The sequence below is a fragment of the Trichechus manatus genome, unplaced genomic scaffold (genome assembly GCF_000243295.1).
Source record: "Trichechus manatus latirostris isolate Lorelei unplaced genomic scaffold, TriManLat1.0 scaffold00125, whole genome shotgun sequence".
Classification (NCBI taxonomy): domain Eukaryota; kingdom Metazoa; phylum Chordata; class Mammalia; order Sirenia; family Trichechidae; genus Trichechus; species Trichechus manatus.
The window spans coordinates 4111673-4131386 of NW_004444061.1; the positions used below are offsets into that span (position 1 = coordinate 4111673).

Sequence of the window (19714 nt, forward strand, 5' to 3'; positions counted from 1 at the left end):
TCAAAACATATTCCAACAAAAAATATCTACACCTCGGGCCATTCATATTACTCAAGTATCCTTTGGGTCTCGATGTCTTTTTGGTTTTAACAATTCCCTATGGTAATACCCTTCTGATGTAAGACTCTTGAGGACACGGTCCCCAGGATTGAGCAAAAAACCTGTCAATGCTTTGTGATGTGGATTATTTCTAGTAGGGAGGGGTATTACCTAAAAATACTAGAACTTATCAGATCATTCCCAATAGGATCAGTTTATCCTGACTGTTAGGACACAGGAGAGAAGCACAGCACCAGTTCCTAAGCCTGCAATGGTGAGCAGACTGCCAAAGGCAAGTTGACAGGCTACCATATAACACTTTTTTTACTTCCCCATGTCTTGCATTGCTCTCTCTTTACTTAAAGAAAACACAGGAAAAAGAGACTGGCCAGTTGATTATGAAATGACATAATTATATTTATTTACATCTTAGCCTATTAATCTTTTTTCTGTTTACTTTTAATTACTATTGAAAGTCAGTAAGGTAATGAAAGAAATACTTAAGATATGGGAATATAGTAATTCAGTGATTATGCTGGAAAAATCAACACAGACCAGAATTAATTATTAGAGTATACACAGACTAGTGACAAGCATCATGAATCCTACCCCTAGAGATGTTTGCTTGGTGGTTTAGAATGAATCACTGTTGCCCTTAATTTTCAATATAGAAAAGGCATGGAAATAGCAGGACTCCTCCCTTGAAAACAACTCTCAATCTGATTTTATGAGAATTTTCCCATGACCCCCTTTGTGGAGGTAGTGCAATTTTCTGCAGATTGCTAACAACTGGAGATTTAGGGATTCAGTGTGACTATGAGTTTGAATCTAGGATTCCTAATTTAAAGATTAGTGACACTGGTATATTTTAACATTTTGATAGTCTCTTTCCCTTGACAGACAACAGCTGGCTGTGTCATTTTTATGTTAAATTGTTTATGTTAAACAGTATTTATGTTTTCCTAGGTCTGACATCTATTTGGTTATTTTAAGATAGTGATATCACCTGGAAGACTTGTTAAAACTCAGATTGCTGGGCCCCATCCCTAGAGTTTCTGATTCATTAGGTCTTGGATGGAGTTAAGAATCTGCATTTCTAAACCCTGAGAGTATGGCCCCGGACACCCTTTTTACTCAATACCAAAGAAACTCCTGACATTCACCCTTCAGCCAAAGATTAGACAGGCCCATAAAACAAAAAGAGGCTAAATGGGCACACCAACGCAGGGGCAAGAATGAGCAGGCAGGATGGGAAAGGAAAGCTGGTAACAGGGAACCCAAGTCCGAGAAGGGGAGAGTGTTGACATGTCATGGGGCTGGCAATCAATGTCACAAGACAATATGTGTATCTGTTGTTTGAGAAACTAATTTGCTCTGTAAACCTTCCTCTAAAGTACAATTAAAAAAAAAAAAAAGAATCTGCATTTTCTGACAAGTTATCAAATGATGCTGATGCTGCTGGTCCAGGTACCACAGTTTAGAACCAGTGACTTCACAGATGCCAATTTATTAGACCCCTAGGTCTTTCTGTTGGTCTGAGGTTTCTCAATCTAGAGTCTGAATAGATCAGGAAGTGCAGGTTATCCCAGTCCTCTCCAAATTAAAGTCACCTTTGTGTTGCTTCCTGGGTTCTGTTCTCACAACTTCATTTCTCAAAGACCATCGGATTTTCCCTCCTTTATTGTTTTCCACTGTTAGAAACTGTAGGTCATTAGTTTGCAAAGTATCGATCACATTTTGGATGTCCTCCCCTCTAATCACTGTCTCCTAGTTTTCCACGTGACTCATTCCCTCTATTTCATAATATTCTTAAAGTACCTTGGCTCTTTTCTTGCCTCATTTGCCTCTCCAGCCAACTGGATCCGATTGCTAGCCATATTCATCCATTTGTTCACTCAGTCCACTAACATTTGTTAAAGAATCAATATATAATGACTATGACAAAAATTTTGCACTCAAGAGTTTAAATTACAATGGGGATATAGAACACAAATATGTAAATAAAGTATATCCAGGGACTGCTAAATATAGTGAAGAAAATAATACAAGGTAACAGAGACGCTGGTGGTGCAGTGGTTAAGCAGTTGGCTGCTAACCAAAAGGCTGGCAGTTCGAATCCACCAGCCGCTCTTTGGAAACCCTATGGGGCAGTCCTACTCTGTCCTATAGGGTCCCTATAAGTTGAAATTGACTGGACAGAAATGGAGTTTTTTGGTTTTCATAGGTAAGAAAGTGACTGGAAAGGAAGTATAGCTTGGCTACCCAGTTAGAGAGGATAACATTAAGTTAAGGCCAATGATGAGGTGAAGGCAATAATACAGTGAACATGAAAAAGGATGTTCCAGGCAGAGAAAACACCAATTCAAAAGCTCTGAGATGGGAATGAGCTTAGACTACTCAAATGACAGAAAGAAGTCCACTGTGTTAAAGTTAGTGAAGGAGACTGGGAGGAAAATTGTTGAAGAAGAGTTGAAGGAGGTGGGTGGTGGGCAAAAGTTTTCATGAGCCATTTTTAACCATATACTTCACACACACGGTACACAGAGTAGGAGACTAGCATACACACAGAGTGACAGCTGAGACCATTCCTCTGACCACCATGAGTGAAGATATCAACCGAATTTGAGTAAGGAGAAATTTAAAGACTAATAGCCGAATTCACTGTCTAGCTCTGGCATTGGTTGCATTGGAATATGCTAAATGAACCTACACAGCTGTTATTTTGAAATGTAGATACAATAAGTTTTAACCTTTGTCCTCTTCATGACTACTGAATTAAAGAGCCAAGAACCATTCTAAGTATTGAAATACAGTAGTACTGAAAATGAGCAATCTCTTCCTGCTCAGTAAATTCAAGATTCTGAGTGAAGACAGGGCAAAATCTGGTCAGGAACACATCTTACAATATTATTTTACAAAGGCAATGTTCTCCAGCAGTGATGATTCTGATACAATTGGCAAAACAATTTCCAGCAAAATAATAACTGGTATATGAACACACAAACCCCTTTAAGCAATTTGAGACAATAGAGTATTAGAAATGAGCCTAAAGCAAGAGTTGTTGTAGATTCTCAACAATACCCTTAAGAAAAGCATCAAGCCTTTGGTACCTGATAATGTGAAATTTTTTAGAATCTTTGATCATTAGCTTCCAGGTAAATCTGAGGGTATCTGAGCTGAAAGGAATTTATCAAGCAGGGTTCCTTTCAAGTAGGGGAAATTATGGTTTTATAAATATTAAAATTTGTCACTACATAACCTGAAATTTAAAAAATATTCTCACCAGCAGTACAATTTTTTTTCAGTATTAAAGAGCTAAAAATGTTTTGCAAATGACATCACCTTAGTTTTAAACTACTTCAAAAATAATTATTATATGGCAATACAAAATCCTTTCAGTTTATACTGTAAAATTCTTACGATTTCATTTATGAACCTGTTTTATTCGCTCCTCAACATCACATATATTGGTAATGTTACCTGTCTGCATCCACTGTCACATCATGAACCCCTCTTTGGATGACATCCCTGGAAGTTGCAGTGTCTGGTATTCGGTTCAGACTTCTAGTATACAGGTTGAGCCCTCCATCTGTCATGTATCTGAAAATAAATGTCTAGTTAATCAAAAGAATATTAAACGACTTCATTGTATAATTTAATTTAACAAACATATTGTGTTCACAATTTTCAGTAATTACTCAAATATGATCTATTGAAATTTCTTCTGTATAAATGTTCTTTTGATCGGGAAGAATTAAACTATCTTTTTAAGTTTATTAGGAAATCAACCTTCATTATTGCAACAAATAACTAGCCTGCTATAACTTTTTCTTCTCTTTGGTTATCTATATTTTGAAAAGGCTTATAGATAATATAACTCTTATGAAAATAACAGCAAGATAATTTTATAAATATCATTTTTGAAGAGTTGAAGGTCACAGTAGTAATGGAATATTACTAAACTCAATATCAGATTAATTTATTTATAAGTAAAATTTATGCCACAATTGGCCACTATCCTAAAACAATAATCAAGACGTATTAAGTGTTTCATATATGTCAGGAAAAGTTCTAAATAGTTTACATGCAACAATGTAATTATATCTCCATGTAAAGATGAAGAAAATAAGTAAGCACCAAAAGGTTAAATACTTGCCGAAGGTCACTCATCATCCCTAGCAGAGCTGAGGGATGAATCTAGAAAGTTGACTTCAGTAACAACCACCACACAATGTTGTCTGAGCTGAAACATCACACTATCTGTCCTGCTTCCTGCCTCTGAAAACTACCTCCTTGCCATCACCTGACCACCCCCATCACACAGGGTTGGTAGACCATGATAGTCATGTGACTATTAAGCAATTTTGCTTCCCTAACCATGAGGGATTAGATCAGGGATTTAATCTCCTGCCTCATGATAGGCTAATCAGGTCTTCTTCCCTTAAAAATTGGAATTAAGTCTTTCCATGGGCATAAAGTTGATGATAATGGAAACAGGAGCTGTGGGTTTCTGTTTTTCACCAAGTGCAAAGATCCACAGAAAAACCTTTCAAAAATAAAATAAAGCAGAAGCACAAAGAGAAGCCAAGATAGTCGGCCATATGGTTTTAGCTTCACAACTTGCCTTTCATTTCTAGAAGACCTCAGTACTTCCTTAAAATCAAGTCCCATATTTATTTAAGCAAAATCAAGTTGATTTAATTTTTTGTAATAAAAAAAATTTAATCAAGACCATCAAGCCTTTAATTCCCATATTTAATTGACAATTAACCAAACAGTTTAAAACGAGGGTTACTGAGTGGGATAATTATTTACATAATTAGTAACTTTGGTGACTTACTAATTGAAAGACCTTGAACAAGTTTCTTAAACTGTGCCTCAATTTCTTTCTCTGAAAATAGGAAAAGCGGTATCTACTGCAGGTGTACTATGATTATTAAAGAAGTATATAAAGCTCTTCATATAGTAAGAATCTACAAATGGTAGCTACTCATATATTCAGAATGTCTCTCCCACACATTTTGAGAAGAAAATCCAAGAATTTTATAGACAAAGGAATAGCACTAAATTTTATTGCATTATTCTTATAAAGTACTCTACATGGTTAAATTTTCTTGATAACTGAAGAACTGAACCACCCCCCACTTAAAAAAGAAAAAGAGGATTTTGACTCTAAAATATGTTGAACATGGATATGTTCTTTTAAAGAGGGAATACCAAAAAAAAAAAAAAAAAGATAATTTAACTTTCTCTTATGACAAATTCATGGTTACAAGCATCGGTTACTGTACTGTGTATAGTGATACTCAATGGGATAACGGATGAGTGAAGAGCTGACCATTTGTCCTCCATATTTTTCAATTTGTTAGCAGCCAATTTGTGTGTTGTCAATGTTTTCTTGTTTCTTCTTGCTTCCAGTTTTGTTTCTTATTTTCCACACAGTTATCAACTAATGTTTCAGAATGTCTTTATTGCCTCTTTTTCTGAAGGTGGAAATCTCTTATAAAGTAAAAAGGTTTAGTGGCAAATATTTTACACATTCGCTTCTTTTGGAATTATGTTTTAAAAAGTCAGGGTGATAGAAATCTTCTCTCTCAATAAACGAGATACTCCGCCTCACCACCCCACCCCCCGCCACCACCTTTTCTTTTATCCTTAATTCCAAACCTAACTTCTGGAGGAAGTTACAAGAATGTCTACATTTTGTGTTATATGTATTATCAGTCTGAACAAAAGTATTTCATAAAGTGTTTTTTATATAATTTGGGGTCAGTAAATACATTAAATCTTTGCTCAGCTGAATTTAGAAGGCTGCCATATTGTAGGAAGAAACCATCATAGGAGGTCTCAGCAAATTTCCCTATAATGGTGACATATCTGAACAAGAGTAACATGGAAGATCGCTGCTGTTCGTATCAGAAAATAATCTTTCAGCTATGTACAGAAAAGTAAGTTCTATAGATAAAGGCTAACTGCTTTGAAAAACTCATTTTCAGGAGGAAAAAAAATCATATATGTAAAATTTCAGTGAATTAAAAAAAATGATTTTTCACAAAGTATATCAAAGCATTTTGAAGATGAAATTGTCTATTATTTCATTCTACTTGGATAAACAATCTACATCTGTGAAAGCAATGGTCAAGAAACCAAACAACATATTGCATTGGGCAAATCTGCTTCAAGAAATTCTTTAAAGTTTTAAAAAGCAGAGATGTCATTTTGATGACTAAAATGTGTCTGACTCAAGCCATGGCTTTTTTTTTAAAATAATATTTTATTGTGTTTTCAGTGAAAGTTTACACAGCAAACTAAGATGCCTATTTAATATAGAGAAAGTCTTTATTGTCTTAGATGCTCATTTAACAACTTCTACATGATTTTTTCAGTGACATTGGTTATTTTTTTTTCACAGTATGCCAACTTCTCATTATTTCTATTCTGGTTGTTCTGTTTCCAGTAATCTAGTTTCCCTTCTCCCTTACCTTCTCATCTTTGTTTTAGAGTAAATGTCTTTTAAATCGCTTCATATACACGTAAAAGCTGGATAGTGAAAAAGGAAGATAGAAGAATTCCTGCATTCAAACTGTGGTACTGGTGAAGAATATTGAATATACTGTGGATTGTCAGAAAAATAAACAAATCAGTCTTAGAAGAAATACAACCAGAATGCTCCTTAGAAGTGACTCTGACTCCCTAATTTTGGATGCTTCATCAGAAAAGACCAATTGCTATAAAACGACATCATGTTTTGAAAAGTTGAGGGCCAACGAAAATGAGGAAAACCCTCAACGAGGTGCACTGAGACAAAAGACTCAACAATGGATTCAAATATACCAATGATCATGAAGACTGTATAGGATCAAGCAATGTCTCATCCTGCTATGCATGAGGTTGCCGTGAATCAGAGCTGACTCAAAAGCAACTAACAATATTTCAAAGAATATTAACTTTTCTTTGGCTCTCCAATTTTTCAGGTTAAATAAGTTTACAATAGCTACTTATTGGAGCAAAAAATCTTAAGTATATCATTTCTCAGTTGACAGATGTGCCCTTATTTGAATGTTGGTGTCATGGATTGAATTGTGTCCCCCAAAAATATCTGTCAACTTGGCTGGGTCATGATTCCCAGTATCGTATAATTGTGTACCATTTTGTAATCTGATGTGATTTCCTTATATGTTGTAAATTCAGTCACAATGATCTAATAAGATGGATTAGCAGCAGTTATACTGATGAAGTATACATGATTGGATAGTGTCTTAAGCCCATCTTTTTCGAGATATAAAAGAGAGAAGCGAGCAGAGACACATGGGAACCTCATACCACCAAGAAAGCAGTACCGGGAGCAGAGCATGTCCTTTGGACCTGAGGTTCCTGCACTGAGATGCTCCCAGACCAAGGGAAGACTGATGCATCACAAGGCCTTCTTCCAGAGCCGAGAGAGAGAGAAAGCCTTCTCCTGGAGCTGATGCCCTGAATTTCGACTTGCAGCCTACTGGACTCTGAAAGAATAAACTTCTCTTTGTTAAAGCCATCCACTTGTGGTATTTCTGTTACAGCAGCACTAGATGACTAAGACAGTTGGCATGGCATTTTCACAATAGAGCCATAAGTTCATGACATGAAAAATAATATACATGTATGTTATGGATTGAATTGTGTCCCCTAAAAAATATGTGTTGTAAATCCTAACTTCTATGCCTATGGATATAATCCTATTTGGGAATGCATTGTCTGTTATGTTAATGAGGCAGGATTAGTGTAGGGTGTGTTTCAAGTCAACCTCTTTTGAGATATAAAAGAGATTAAACAAGCAAGCAAAAGAAGCAGAGATGGGGTAAGACAGATGCCAAGTCACATGGAGAACTCCAAGGAACCAGGAAAAAGAAGGAGACAAGGACCTTCCACCAGTGCTGAAAGAGAGAGAAAGTCTTCCCCTAGAGCCAGGGCCTGAATTCAGACTTCGAGCCTCATAAACTCTGAGAAAATAAATTTCTATTTGTTAAAGCCATCCATTTATAAAGTTTCTGTTACAGCAGCACTAGATAACTAAGACAGAATTTGGTAATAAAAAGTAGGAGTGCTGCTCTAACAGATACCTAAAATGTGAAAGTGGTTTTAGAATTGGGTAATAGGTAGAGGGTGGAAGAGTTTTAAGATGCCTAGAGTGTCTTGAAGAAACAGTTGGTAGAATTATGGACGTCAAAGGCAATTCTGGTGAGGGCTCTGAAGGAAGTGAGGAGAGCCATAGAGAAAGTCTCTGTTGTTGTAGAAAATACATATGGTGCCTGTAACAGAGTGTTGCTAGAAATGTGGATGTTAAATGTGCTGCTGGTGAGGCTTTAAAAGGAAATGATGAACATGTAATCAGACAATAAAAAAGGGGTGATGCTTTTTATGCAGTGGCAAAGAACTTGTTTAAATTATGTTCAAAGGTTTGGTGAAGGTAGAACTTTTAAGTGATGAACTTGGATATCTGGCTGAGGAAATTTCTAAAAAAGATATAAAAGGGGCTATGTGGTTTCTCCTTGCCACTTACAGTAAAATGTGAGAGGATAGAAGTGGACTTAAAAATGAGCTGTGTAGCTTATAAAGACAATGCTCTACATTCTACCTTGGTGAATAGTGTCTGGGGTCTTAAAAGCCTGTGAGCGGCCATCTAAGATACTCCACTGGTCTCATCCCTCTGGGAGCAAGGGAGAATGAAGAGAACAGGACACAAAGAAAAGATTAGTCTGAAGGATTAATTGTCCACAGCTACCAAGGCCTCCACCAGACTGAGTCCAGTACAGCTAGATGGTGCCCGGCTACCACCACTGACTGCTCTGACCAGGATCACAACAGAGGGTTCTGGACAGAGCTGGAGAAGGATGTAGAACATCATTCTAACTCACACACAAAAAAAAAGACGATTTACTGGCCTAAAGGAGACTGGAGAAACCCCGAGAGTATGGCCCCCAGACACCCTTTTAGCTCAGTGGTGAAGTCATCTCCGAGGTTCACTGTTCAGCCTGGAAGTGGACAGCCCCATAAAACCAAATGAGACTAACGAGGTACAGTTGTCCAGTGACAAGGGCCAGAAGGCAGAAGGGGACAAAGAAGCGGGTAATAGGGAACCCAAGGTTGAGTAAGGATATTGTTGATGTGTTGTGAGGTTGTTAACCATTGTCATAGGGCAACATTTGTAGTAACTGTTAAATGAGAAACTATTTTGTTCTGTAAGCCTTAGTCTTAAGTGAGAATAACAGCACAGTTGGAAGAGCATAGGCAATCTCACTGAACTGTGCATGTAGAAATTTTTGAAATTGTGTATCTTTGGCTATGTGTATTTTCACCAAAAAAGAAGGCTGAGAAGGGAGAGGGTTGACATGTTGTGGGGTTGTTAACCAATGTCATAAAACAATGTCTGTACTGACTGTTTCATGAGAAACTATTTGTTCTATAAGCCTTCACCTGAAGTACAATAAAAAAAAAAAAATGAGCTGTGCAAAATGAAAACAGAACTTTAAGATTGGGAAAATTCTATTGTACAAACTAAGGACATGTGGCTACACAACCTTTTGTTAAAGAGATTAAGCCTGTGACTGATGTATCTAACTAACTAACACAGCAGAAGACCCATCGCCTTAGACTGAAGGGGACATAGAAAGAACAGAAGGAAAGAACACTGTCTCTCTCTTGGAATTCTAGGGGCAGGGAACAGGCCAAAGGAGCTACATCTGTCGACCTCCAAGAAAAGTAAAGGACTATCCCTGGAGCAGCTCAGAGATCACAGAACTGTTGGAAGGAGCGCGGGAAACAGGGCTTTCTCAATTTCAAAGGATACAGCCACATTCTCCTGGATCTCAATGGGTGAGGCTACAGCCTCCTGGGTTTCAAAGAGTTGGATCTGTGCCAACTCGGTTCTGGCGTGTGGGGCTGCCATTAAGGTGTGCTACGGGGATGGGGTCACTGCCCAAAGCTGAGGGGAATGGGGCTGCCATACTGAAGGAGCAGAAGAATGGGGCCTGCTTGGGCTGAGAAGGTTGAGTCACCACTCAGATGGACTAGGATTTGGGGCCACCCAAAGCCAAGGGAGCAAAGTTGCCATCCAAATGGGCCTGGAAAGTGGAGCTAAAGCCCAGGGCTGAGGGGCCTCCACTGAGAAACCAGACAGCATGACCAGCACCTACAGTCTGGAGGGCAGGGTCATTGCCTAGATAGTCTCATAGAACAGGATTATTTTCAAGCCTTGAGAGCTAATGTAGCTTGTTCTGCTGAGCCTTGGGCTTATCTGGTGTCCGTTATCTCTTCTTTCCCTCCAATTTCTCCCATTTATGATGGAAATGACTACCTTGCCCCTGTTTCACCATTGCACTTTGGAAGCTGATAACTTGTATTCTAGATTTCACAGGTTCACAAATGAAGAGGAATTTTGCTCCAGGATGAAATATGCCTAATGTCTCATCCATATTTGATTTAGATGATTCAGAAAGAAGATGATATTTCGAAGTTGGAGTTGATTTAAGACTTTTGGGATACTGTGATGGGGTAAATGTGTTTGGCATATGAGAGGAACATAAATTTTGGGGGGTCAAAGGGTGCAATGTTAGGGATTGAACTGCGTCCTCCCAAAATATGTGTTGTAAATCCTAACTTCTATGCCTGTGGTTCTTCTATTCCTTTTGGGAATGAGTTGTCTGTTATGTTAACAAGGCAGGATTAGTGTAGGGTGTGTCTTAAGTCAATCTCTTTTGAGATATAAAAAACATTGAACAAGTAAGCAAGAGAAGCAGACATGGGATAAGAGAGATGCCAAGCCATATGGAGATTTCCAAGGAACCAACAGAAGCTGAAGAGACAAGGACCTTCTCCCAGAGGTGACAGAGAGAGAAAGCCTTCTCTTCAAACTGGTGCCCTGAATTCAGACTTCTAGCCTCATAAATTGTGAAAAAATAAATTTTTGTTTGTTAAAGTCACTCCTATATGGTATTTCTGTTATAGCAGCACTAGATAACTAAGATGTATGATATTTAAAAAAAAAAAAAAAACTTGTCGTTGAGTCATAAGACAAATTCCTGATTTATTTATTTTTCTTGACAATTCTTTTTGTTCTTTATCCAAGATTTAAAAAATTAAAAGAACATAAATCATAATTTCTCTACAAAAATTATGATACAGTCTGAGAACTACAAATGTTAGGAGATATTTTAAAAAGAATGTAAATTTTCAAAGAAAAGTCTTCCTAACCGTGTTGTATGCTGAGCAAATAATCTGAGAAGCTGGATTATATGAAAAAGAATGTGGCATCAGGATTGGAGGAAGACTCATTGACAACCTGCGATTTGCAGATGACACAACCTTGCTTGCTGAAAGTGAAGAGGACTTGAAGCACTTGCTGATGAAGATCAAAGACCACAGCCTTCAGTATGGATTATACTTCCACATAAAGAAAACAAAAATCCTCACAACTGGACCGATAACCAACATCATGATAAACGGAGAAAATACTGAAGTTGTCAAAACCAAACCTATTGTTGTTGAGTCGGTTGTGACTCATAGTGACCCTATAGGACAGACTAGAATGCTCCATAGGGCTTCCAAGGGGCACCTGGTGATTCAAACCACCAACCTTTTGGTTAGCAGCTGCAGCACTTAACCACTACACCACCAGGGTTTCCATGAAGTTGTCAAGGATTTCATTTTACTTGGATCCACAATCAACATCCGTGGAAGAAGCCAAGAAATCAAATGATGTATTGCATTGGACAAATCTGCTGCAAAAGCTCTTTAAAATGTTAAAAAGCAAAGATGTCACTTTGAGAACTAAGGGTTGCCTGACCCAAGCCATAGTAGTTTCAATCTCTTCAAATGCATGTGAAAGCTGGACAATGAATAAGGAAGACCGATGAAGAATTGACGCCTTTGAATTATAGTGTTGATGAAAAACATTGGCTATACCATGGACTGCCAGAAGAATGAACAAATCTGTCTTGAAAGAAGTACAACCAGAATGTTCACTGGAAGAGGATGGCGAGATTTTACCTCAGGTACTTTGGACATGTTATAAGGAAGGATCAGTCCCTGGAAAGGACATCATGCTTGGTAACGCAGAGTGTCGACAAAAAAAAGGAAGACCCCTCAATGTGACGGATTGGCACAGTGGCTGCAACAATGGGCTCAAACATAGCAGCGATCATGAGGATGGAGCAGGACCGGGCAGTGTTTTGTTCTCTTGTACATAGGGTCCCTATGAGTTGAAACAGACTTCTCAGCACCTAACAACAATAACAATAGCATTCTTTCCTAAACTGAAAAACTATCAGCCAAAGTGAGTTTAAGAGGAAATAATAGTCACAAAAGAGAATGTTAAAAACAAAGTTGCAAAGTAAACTTACGGAGGTTATTGACCAAAAAAAAAAAATTCCTCTAATAAATTTTGTTAATCATTTCTTTCATTTTCTGTACAGTGTACCACATAGGTATGAATCACTCAACATATATTGCTTAGCATCATATAGTTTTGAACTTTATATACACAGAATCACACTGTATGTATATTTTTGGGACTTTCTTCTGTTCAAAATTATATTTTTGTGAAGTATCCATATTCATATTTGTAGTTGTATTATTCATTTTGAAGTTTTATAGTTTCATTTTATGAATGCACATAGTTTATTAATCCATTTGCCTATTGTGGATATTTGAACTGTTTTTAGTCTTTTTGCTGTTAAAAAAAAAATTGCTGCTACGAACATCAAAAGGTGCATTGCATTGGGCAAATCTGCTGCAAATGACCTCTTTAAAGTGTTGAAAAGCAAGGATGTCACCTTGAAGACTAAGATGCACCTTACCCAAGCCATGTGTAATGGATTCAATTATGTCCCCCCAAAAATATGAGTATCAATTTGGCTGGGCCATGATTCCCAGTACTGTGTGGTTGTCCTTCATTTTGTGATTGTAATTTCATGTTAAAGAGGATTAGGGTGGGATTGTAACAACCTTACTAAGGTCACATCCCTGATCCAATGTAAAGGGAGTTTCCCTGGGGTGTGTCCTGCATCACCTTCTATCTTACAAGAGATAAAAGGAAAGGGAAGCAAGCAGAGAGTGGGGGACCCCATACCACCAAGAAAGCAGTGCCGGGAGCAGTGCGTGTCCTTTGGACCTGGGCTCTCTGTGTAGAGAAGCTCCTAGTCTGGGGGAACATTGATTAGAAGGCCAACAGAGAGAGAAAGTGTTCCCCTGGAGCTGACACCCTGAATTTGGACTTTTAGCCTACTTTACTATGAAGAAATAGATTTATCTTTGTTAAAGCCATCCACTTGTGGTATTTCTGTTACAGCAGCACTAGATGACCAAGACACCATGGTACTTTCAATCACATCACATGCATGCGAAAGCTGGACAATGAATAAGGAAGACCGAAGAAAAATTGATGCCTTTGAATTGTGGTGTTGGCAAAGAATATTGAATATACTATGGACTGCCAAAAGTATGAACAAATCTGTCTTGGAAGAAGTATAACCAGAATGCTACTTAGAAGCAAGGATGGCAAGACTACAACTTAAATACTTTGGACATGTTGTCAGGAGGAATCAGTCCCTGGAGAAGGACATCATGCTTGGAAAAATTGGAGGGTCAGAGAAAAGGAGTGTCTTAGTCATCTAGTGCTGCCATAACAGAAATACCACAAGTGGATGGCTTTAACAAAGAGAAATTTATTCTCTCACAGTCCGGTAGGCTACGAGTCAAAATTCAGGGCATCAGCTCCAAGGGAACGCTTTCACTGTTGGCTCTGGAAGAAGGTCCTCGTGAAGCATCAGTCTTCCCTTGGTCTGGGAGCATCTCAGCGCAGGAACCTCAGGTCCAAAGTACGAGCTCTGTTCCCGGTACTGCTTTCTTGTTGGTATGAGGTTCCCATGTGTCTCTGCTTGCTTCTCTCTTTTATACCTCAAAAGAGATTGGCTTAAGACACTATCCAATCTTGTATATCTCATCAGTATAACTGCTGCTAATCCATCTTATTAGATCACAGTGATTTAATTTATAACACATAAGGAAATCACATCAGATTGCAAAATGGTACATAATTATACAATACTGGGAATCATGACCCAGCCAAGTTGACAGATATTTTTGGCGGACACAATTCAATCCATGACAAAGAGGAAGACCCTCAATGAAAAGGACTGACACAGTGGCTGCAACAATGGACTCGGGCATAACAACAACTGTGAGCATGGTGCAGGACCAGGCAGTGTTTCGTTCTGTAGTACATAGGGTCGCTAGGAGCTGGAACTGACTTGATGGCACCTAACAACAACAATAACCAATATCTAGAAAGGGAATCGCTGGGTCATAAAAGATGCACATATTCAACTTTACTAGGCAAGGTCAAATCATTTTCACAATGGTTGTACAAATGTACTTTCCTACCCTTCTCTGGATAAAAATTCTCATTATTCCAGAATGTTGCCAATATTTGATAATGTTACCAAATATTTGGTAGCATCAAACTGATAAATGAAATGATTTCTAATTTCAGTTTTAATTATGTTCCTGATTACCAAGCAGGTGGATCACCTTTTTTTATAGTTCATTTATGTATTATCTGTGACATGTTTGCCCTTGCCTTTTTCTCAGTTTTCTGTTGGATCCGGTTTGTTTTCTTTCCTCACTGATACTGTAATCATTTGTCAGTTACATGTGCTGCATATGTCTGTGGCTTGTATGGGGTTTCATCCTGACACTTTTCACTTGCTCATTTTTCTGTGAAGTTAATCCTGACCAATTACGAATAAGCTTCGTGTAGGTAGTTTTTCTAATTTCACAGAGCAGCAGCTTCTGTTACTTCTATGTGGTGTTCAAAAACATGTTAACTTGCTTTCTGAGATTTTCAGGCTCAGTTCCCCTCTCCTACTTTTATCTGGACCTTCTCTGCCTTCATCTCTATAGCCATAATCTTGTTCAATTTTGATCCTATTCCCAGATGTTTTCTGTCAGTGCATGGCTTTGTCTTGAAAGACAGCTGTGGCTGGACAGTTTAACGAGTTCACAGAGGCTACACTGCTCAGGCTCTTTCTGATGAGCATAGGCCCCTCATGCTCCCTGGCCAGCTGAGCCATCAAAATCCTTTCTAGCTCCAGCGACTGTTTCCAAATGGCTCATGTAAGTTTTCTAGTCAGTTTCTGGGGGTCATTTTCAGATTATCCTGTTCTCAGAAGCCTTGATGCTTCCCTCTGTGTCTTCTTACACGTAAGCGGGTCTTTCGGCGTTGGTTTGTCCCTGATTGCTTACACTTGGTGTTTCAGAGGATATTTTGTAACTGTATGTTTTCTAAATATTGATCATGGGTTTTTGATTTTGCTACCTAGTTTTTCTGTCTGCTTTATGTGGGAACTTGGAAAGATGAAAAATTTATGTTTCCAGCATATCCTTCATCTTCCTAGGATTCTTATTTTTTATATTCAGTATAACATATAACCTCCATATATCACAAAAGCTCATTTTTAACCATATGCACATGCAGAGCATCTAAAAGTTGTTTTGTATGCACCCCCCCAACCCTGGCAAAGGAATTCCAGCTTAGCATCTTCCTTTAGATGAGCACAGAGATATAATATTGAAAACTGTCCCCTAGGTCAAACATCCTAGCTAAGAAAACTGTGCCAATAATGAATAACTGTTACAAACAATTGCTATGTTTAGTTGTAGAAAATGAAGTTCCTAGGATTGAAACATGTATATATAACGTATAGATAATACCATAAGGTCTTTATGACGTGGTTGTTAAGAATGCAGACTCTGATGCCAGACTGCTTAAGTTCAAATCTCAGTGTTGCTACTAAGTAGATGGGTGGACTTGAACAAATCACTTAAATTAGTTGTGCCTCAGTTGCTTTATCTGTAAAATGGAGATAGTAAAGATCCTTACTTATTATGATTGTGATGAGCAAAAAAAATGAGTTAATATATGAATATGCTTAGAATGGAGTCCCTGGATGGTGTAAACAGTTAGCACTCAGCTGCTAACCAAAAGGTTGGAAGTTTGAGTCCACCCAGAGATGCCTCAGAAGAAAGGCCTGATCATCTACTTCCAAGAAATCGGTCACTGAAAACCCCATGGAGCACAGTTCTGCTCTGGCACACATGGGGTCACCATGATTCAGAATCGATTCTATGGCAACAGGTTGGTTCGTTGGTATGCTTACAACATTGCCTAGTACATAGTAACTGTTATATAAATGTTGGCTAGTATTATTAGTTATTTTTCCATCATTCTACATTCATTGAAAATAACTCTCATGACTTGAATATAAAATTAGTAGAAGCATTAAGTATAGGACTCTCTGTGATTCACAAGGGAGATCCTTTTTGACCCAGTTCAGACAAATCTGCCCTTTCCACTGTTCAGCATGCTTCAGTGATAAAGTTTACTAAAGGAGAATGGAAGGAAGACCATGAAAGAAGCAGGAGTGAAATAATTACCTTTCTTTTTTATTTCATCCCTCAAATTTCTTAAATTACTTTGTGTTTAGGTTATGTGGCTTAAAGTAGAATTTTAGGTTATATTCTTGGCTGAACTATTTATCACTGTGACACCTTCTGATAACTTCACATTCTACCCAATTAAAATATACTGCTTTCCTCTCAGTTTTCAAGGATGTTTCTTTTTTGCTTCATAAACAGAGTCTTTTCCAAAGAGGCTTATTATAAGTAAGAGGCCTTTCTCTAATTCCTAATTACTGAGAGATTCACATCCCAAGTGTTTAAAGTAATTTCAAAAAGAGAAGAAAGAGATAAGCCATGATATGCTTCAAGAAATTCTGAATTCTCACAATGCTTATTAACTAATTTTCTAAGCTCTATCTAGAGTGCATGAGAAAAAAGACTTTCCCCATTTATTCCATGACATTCCTTGTGGTTACATAAGAAAAAAATCCTAAATTAAACAACTTCTTCCATTAGAATATCTTTTGAGCCTTTTGCCCCTTTAATCACTAAAAAATACTTTTAAAAATGGGGAACAGAAAGTTAACTTTCTGGCTTATTTTTAATAACTTGTAGCACAGAACTTTCTATGCCCTTCTTTCTTACTTAAAGACAATATTACCGGTGGGGCCAAGAAGGCAGAGTAGTCAGATGCTTCCACTGGTCCCTCTTACAACAAAGACCAAAAAAAAAACAAGTGAATTGATGATATATGACAATCTAGGAGCCCTGAACATCAAAGATGAGGAATCGGACTGAGTGGCAGGGGGAGGGAGAGATGGTTCAGAAGCAGCAAGGAGTTGCCAGACTTGACCCAGCAGGAGCCAGAGCCCTTCAGGTCGGACCAGCTCGTGGTGTGCGGTGAGCCAAGCAGTGGTGCTCCAGAGGCGTTTTCCACTTCAGGAGAGACCAAGCAGCATAGAATCTACTCAGCCATCCAGCACCAGTGAGAAGCAGCTCGGTGAAAGATAAGTACTTGTGTTTGGCCTACCACATGGATCAAACCCCCCCGCTTTGGGAAAAACCTATCTCCCATTTACTTCCTCACTCCCTGTTCTGCACTGGGTCTGGGATGGCTTCAGTGAATGCCGAGTCCCCTGGGTTGGCAGTAAGACCCGTCGTGTGCCCTGAGCCATTTTCCCAAGCTTGGAGAGGGAATCAATTAACAAATGGGGAAAAAATCTGCTGGATCCCCTAAGCCAGGAAATCAGGGTAGGCACAGCTCCTTTGCCTAGGCACAGGCATAAGGGATCCATGGACTCTGAGTGCCTTTCACCCCTGCATAGACTTGTGTGGGCCCATTTCAACAGCGTAGGCCCTCATTACCACAGTACAACAGAGTATGTACCTGAATTCTAACTTCAGCTATTTCAGCTGTGAAGTGGTGTGACATTTGACACTGCTCTGCCTATTAAGCAGGGTCTTCACCTACCCACTTCAGGGGCCTGAGGATTGGTGGCTCCACCCACGCCACCTAGCCACATATGACAGGGGCCAAGAATAAGTGGTGCCCACCAGTCCTTACAGCCAACAGCATTTGATGCTCATACTCTGGCTACAAAACCCACGCACCTACATGCTCTAGGGAACAGGGACACGCTTTCCTTGTGGACACTCAGGGGCAGCCGTCAGCCCCCGGCCTTGCTCAGCTTGTGACCCTCTCCTGCAGCCGGATGCCTGTGCCTACACCAATCACCCATGCCTGTCTAGGACAGTAGGTAGGAGCCTGCACCACACACTTGGTGGCCGACTATCTAGACACATGAACTGAATCCATATAGGAGGAGTGGGCAGACTCTTGGGCTCACATGCCTAGTGGCAGTTCTGGCCAGCTGGTGGCAGGACATTGGAACTTCAGGGGTGATGGTGATGGGGCTAGCTCACATGAGCAGCCTACTTGGGCATATCAAAACAAAACAAGAAGCTATGACACAGTAAGCAAACATAAAATAAATAAATATAATAAATTCTTGACGGCTCAGAGAAAACACTCAATATCGAATCACATAAAGAGGCAGACCATGATGGCTTCTGCAAGCTCCCAAAATAAAGAATCAACAAATTTTCTGGAGGAAGAAAATTTCCTGGAATTACCAGAGGCAGAATACAAAATATTAACATACAGGACTCTTTAAGAGATCAGGAAGGAAATTATGCAAAATGCAGATCTAGAAATAGAGGAACTTTAGAAGATTAGAGAAAAGCATAATGAAAAATTTAACAGGCTGCAAGAATCCACAAAGAGACAGAGATCAGAAATCCAGATTAACAATAAAATTTCAGAATTTTAAACAACACAGTAGTAAGTCATATGAGCAGAATTGAGGCAATGGAAGCCAGAATTAGTGAGATTGAAGATAAAGCACTTGACACCAAATTATTTGAGGAAAAATCAGATAAAAGGATTTAAAAAAATGAAGAAACCCTAAGAATTTTGTGGGACTATATCAAGAGGAATAAGCTACCCGTGATTGGAGTAGCAGAACGGGGGGGATAACAGAAAATACAGACAGAATTGCTGAAGATTTATTGACAGAAAAGGTTCCCTGATATCGTGAAAGATGACAAGATATCTATCCAAGATGCTCATGGAACCCCACATAAGGCAGATCCCAAAAGAAAGCCACCAAGACATATTATAATCAAACTTGCCAAAAACAAAGACAGAGAGAATTTTAAGAGCAGCTAGGGATAAATGAAAAGTCATCTACAAAGGAGAGTCAATAAGAATAAGCTCGGACTACTCAGCAGAAACCAGGCATGCAAGAGGGCAATGGGATGACATATATAAAGCCTTGAAGGAAAAACACTGCCAGCCGAGAATTACATATCTGGCAAAAGTGTCTCTCAAGTATGATGGTGAAATTAGGGCATTTCCAGACAAACAGAAGTTTAGGAAATTTGCAGAAACCAAACCAAAATTACAAGAAATACTAAAGGGAGTCCTCTGGTTAGAAAATTGGTAACATCAGATAACAACCCAAGACTAGAACAGAGGAGAGAGTAACCAGATATCAACCCAGATAGGGAAGTCACAAAAATAAATCAAAGCTAAAACACTGAAAATAGGGATACAGAGATGTCAATATGTAAAAGATGACAATATTAAAACAAAAAAGAGGGAGTAAAAAATGTAGACATAGATTTTTCATATGGAGAGAAAGTCAAGGGGATATAAAGAAATAAAAGACTGGTATAAACT

The 19714-nt window shown here is 38.6% G+C and overlaps 1 protein-coding gene across 2 annotated transcripts in view; it reads right to left on the minus strand.

Annotated features, from left to right (window-relative positions):
- The window catches only part of NAV3 (neuron navigator 3), a 474286-nt gene that overhangs the window by 167034 nt on the left and 287538 nt on the right, over positions 1–19714 (minus strand). For both annotated transcript variants that reach the window (XM_004384618.2, XM_004384617.2), the window contains exon 12: positions 3520–3639. In XM_004384618.2, the coding sequence (XP_004384675.1) occupies positions 3520–3639 (120 nt within the window). The remainder of the gene's footprint in view (positions 1–3519; positions 3640–19714) is intronic.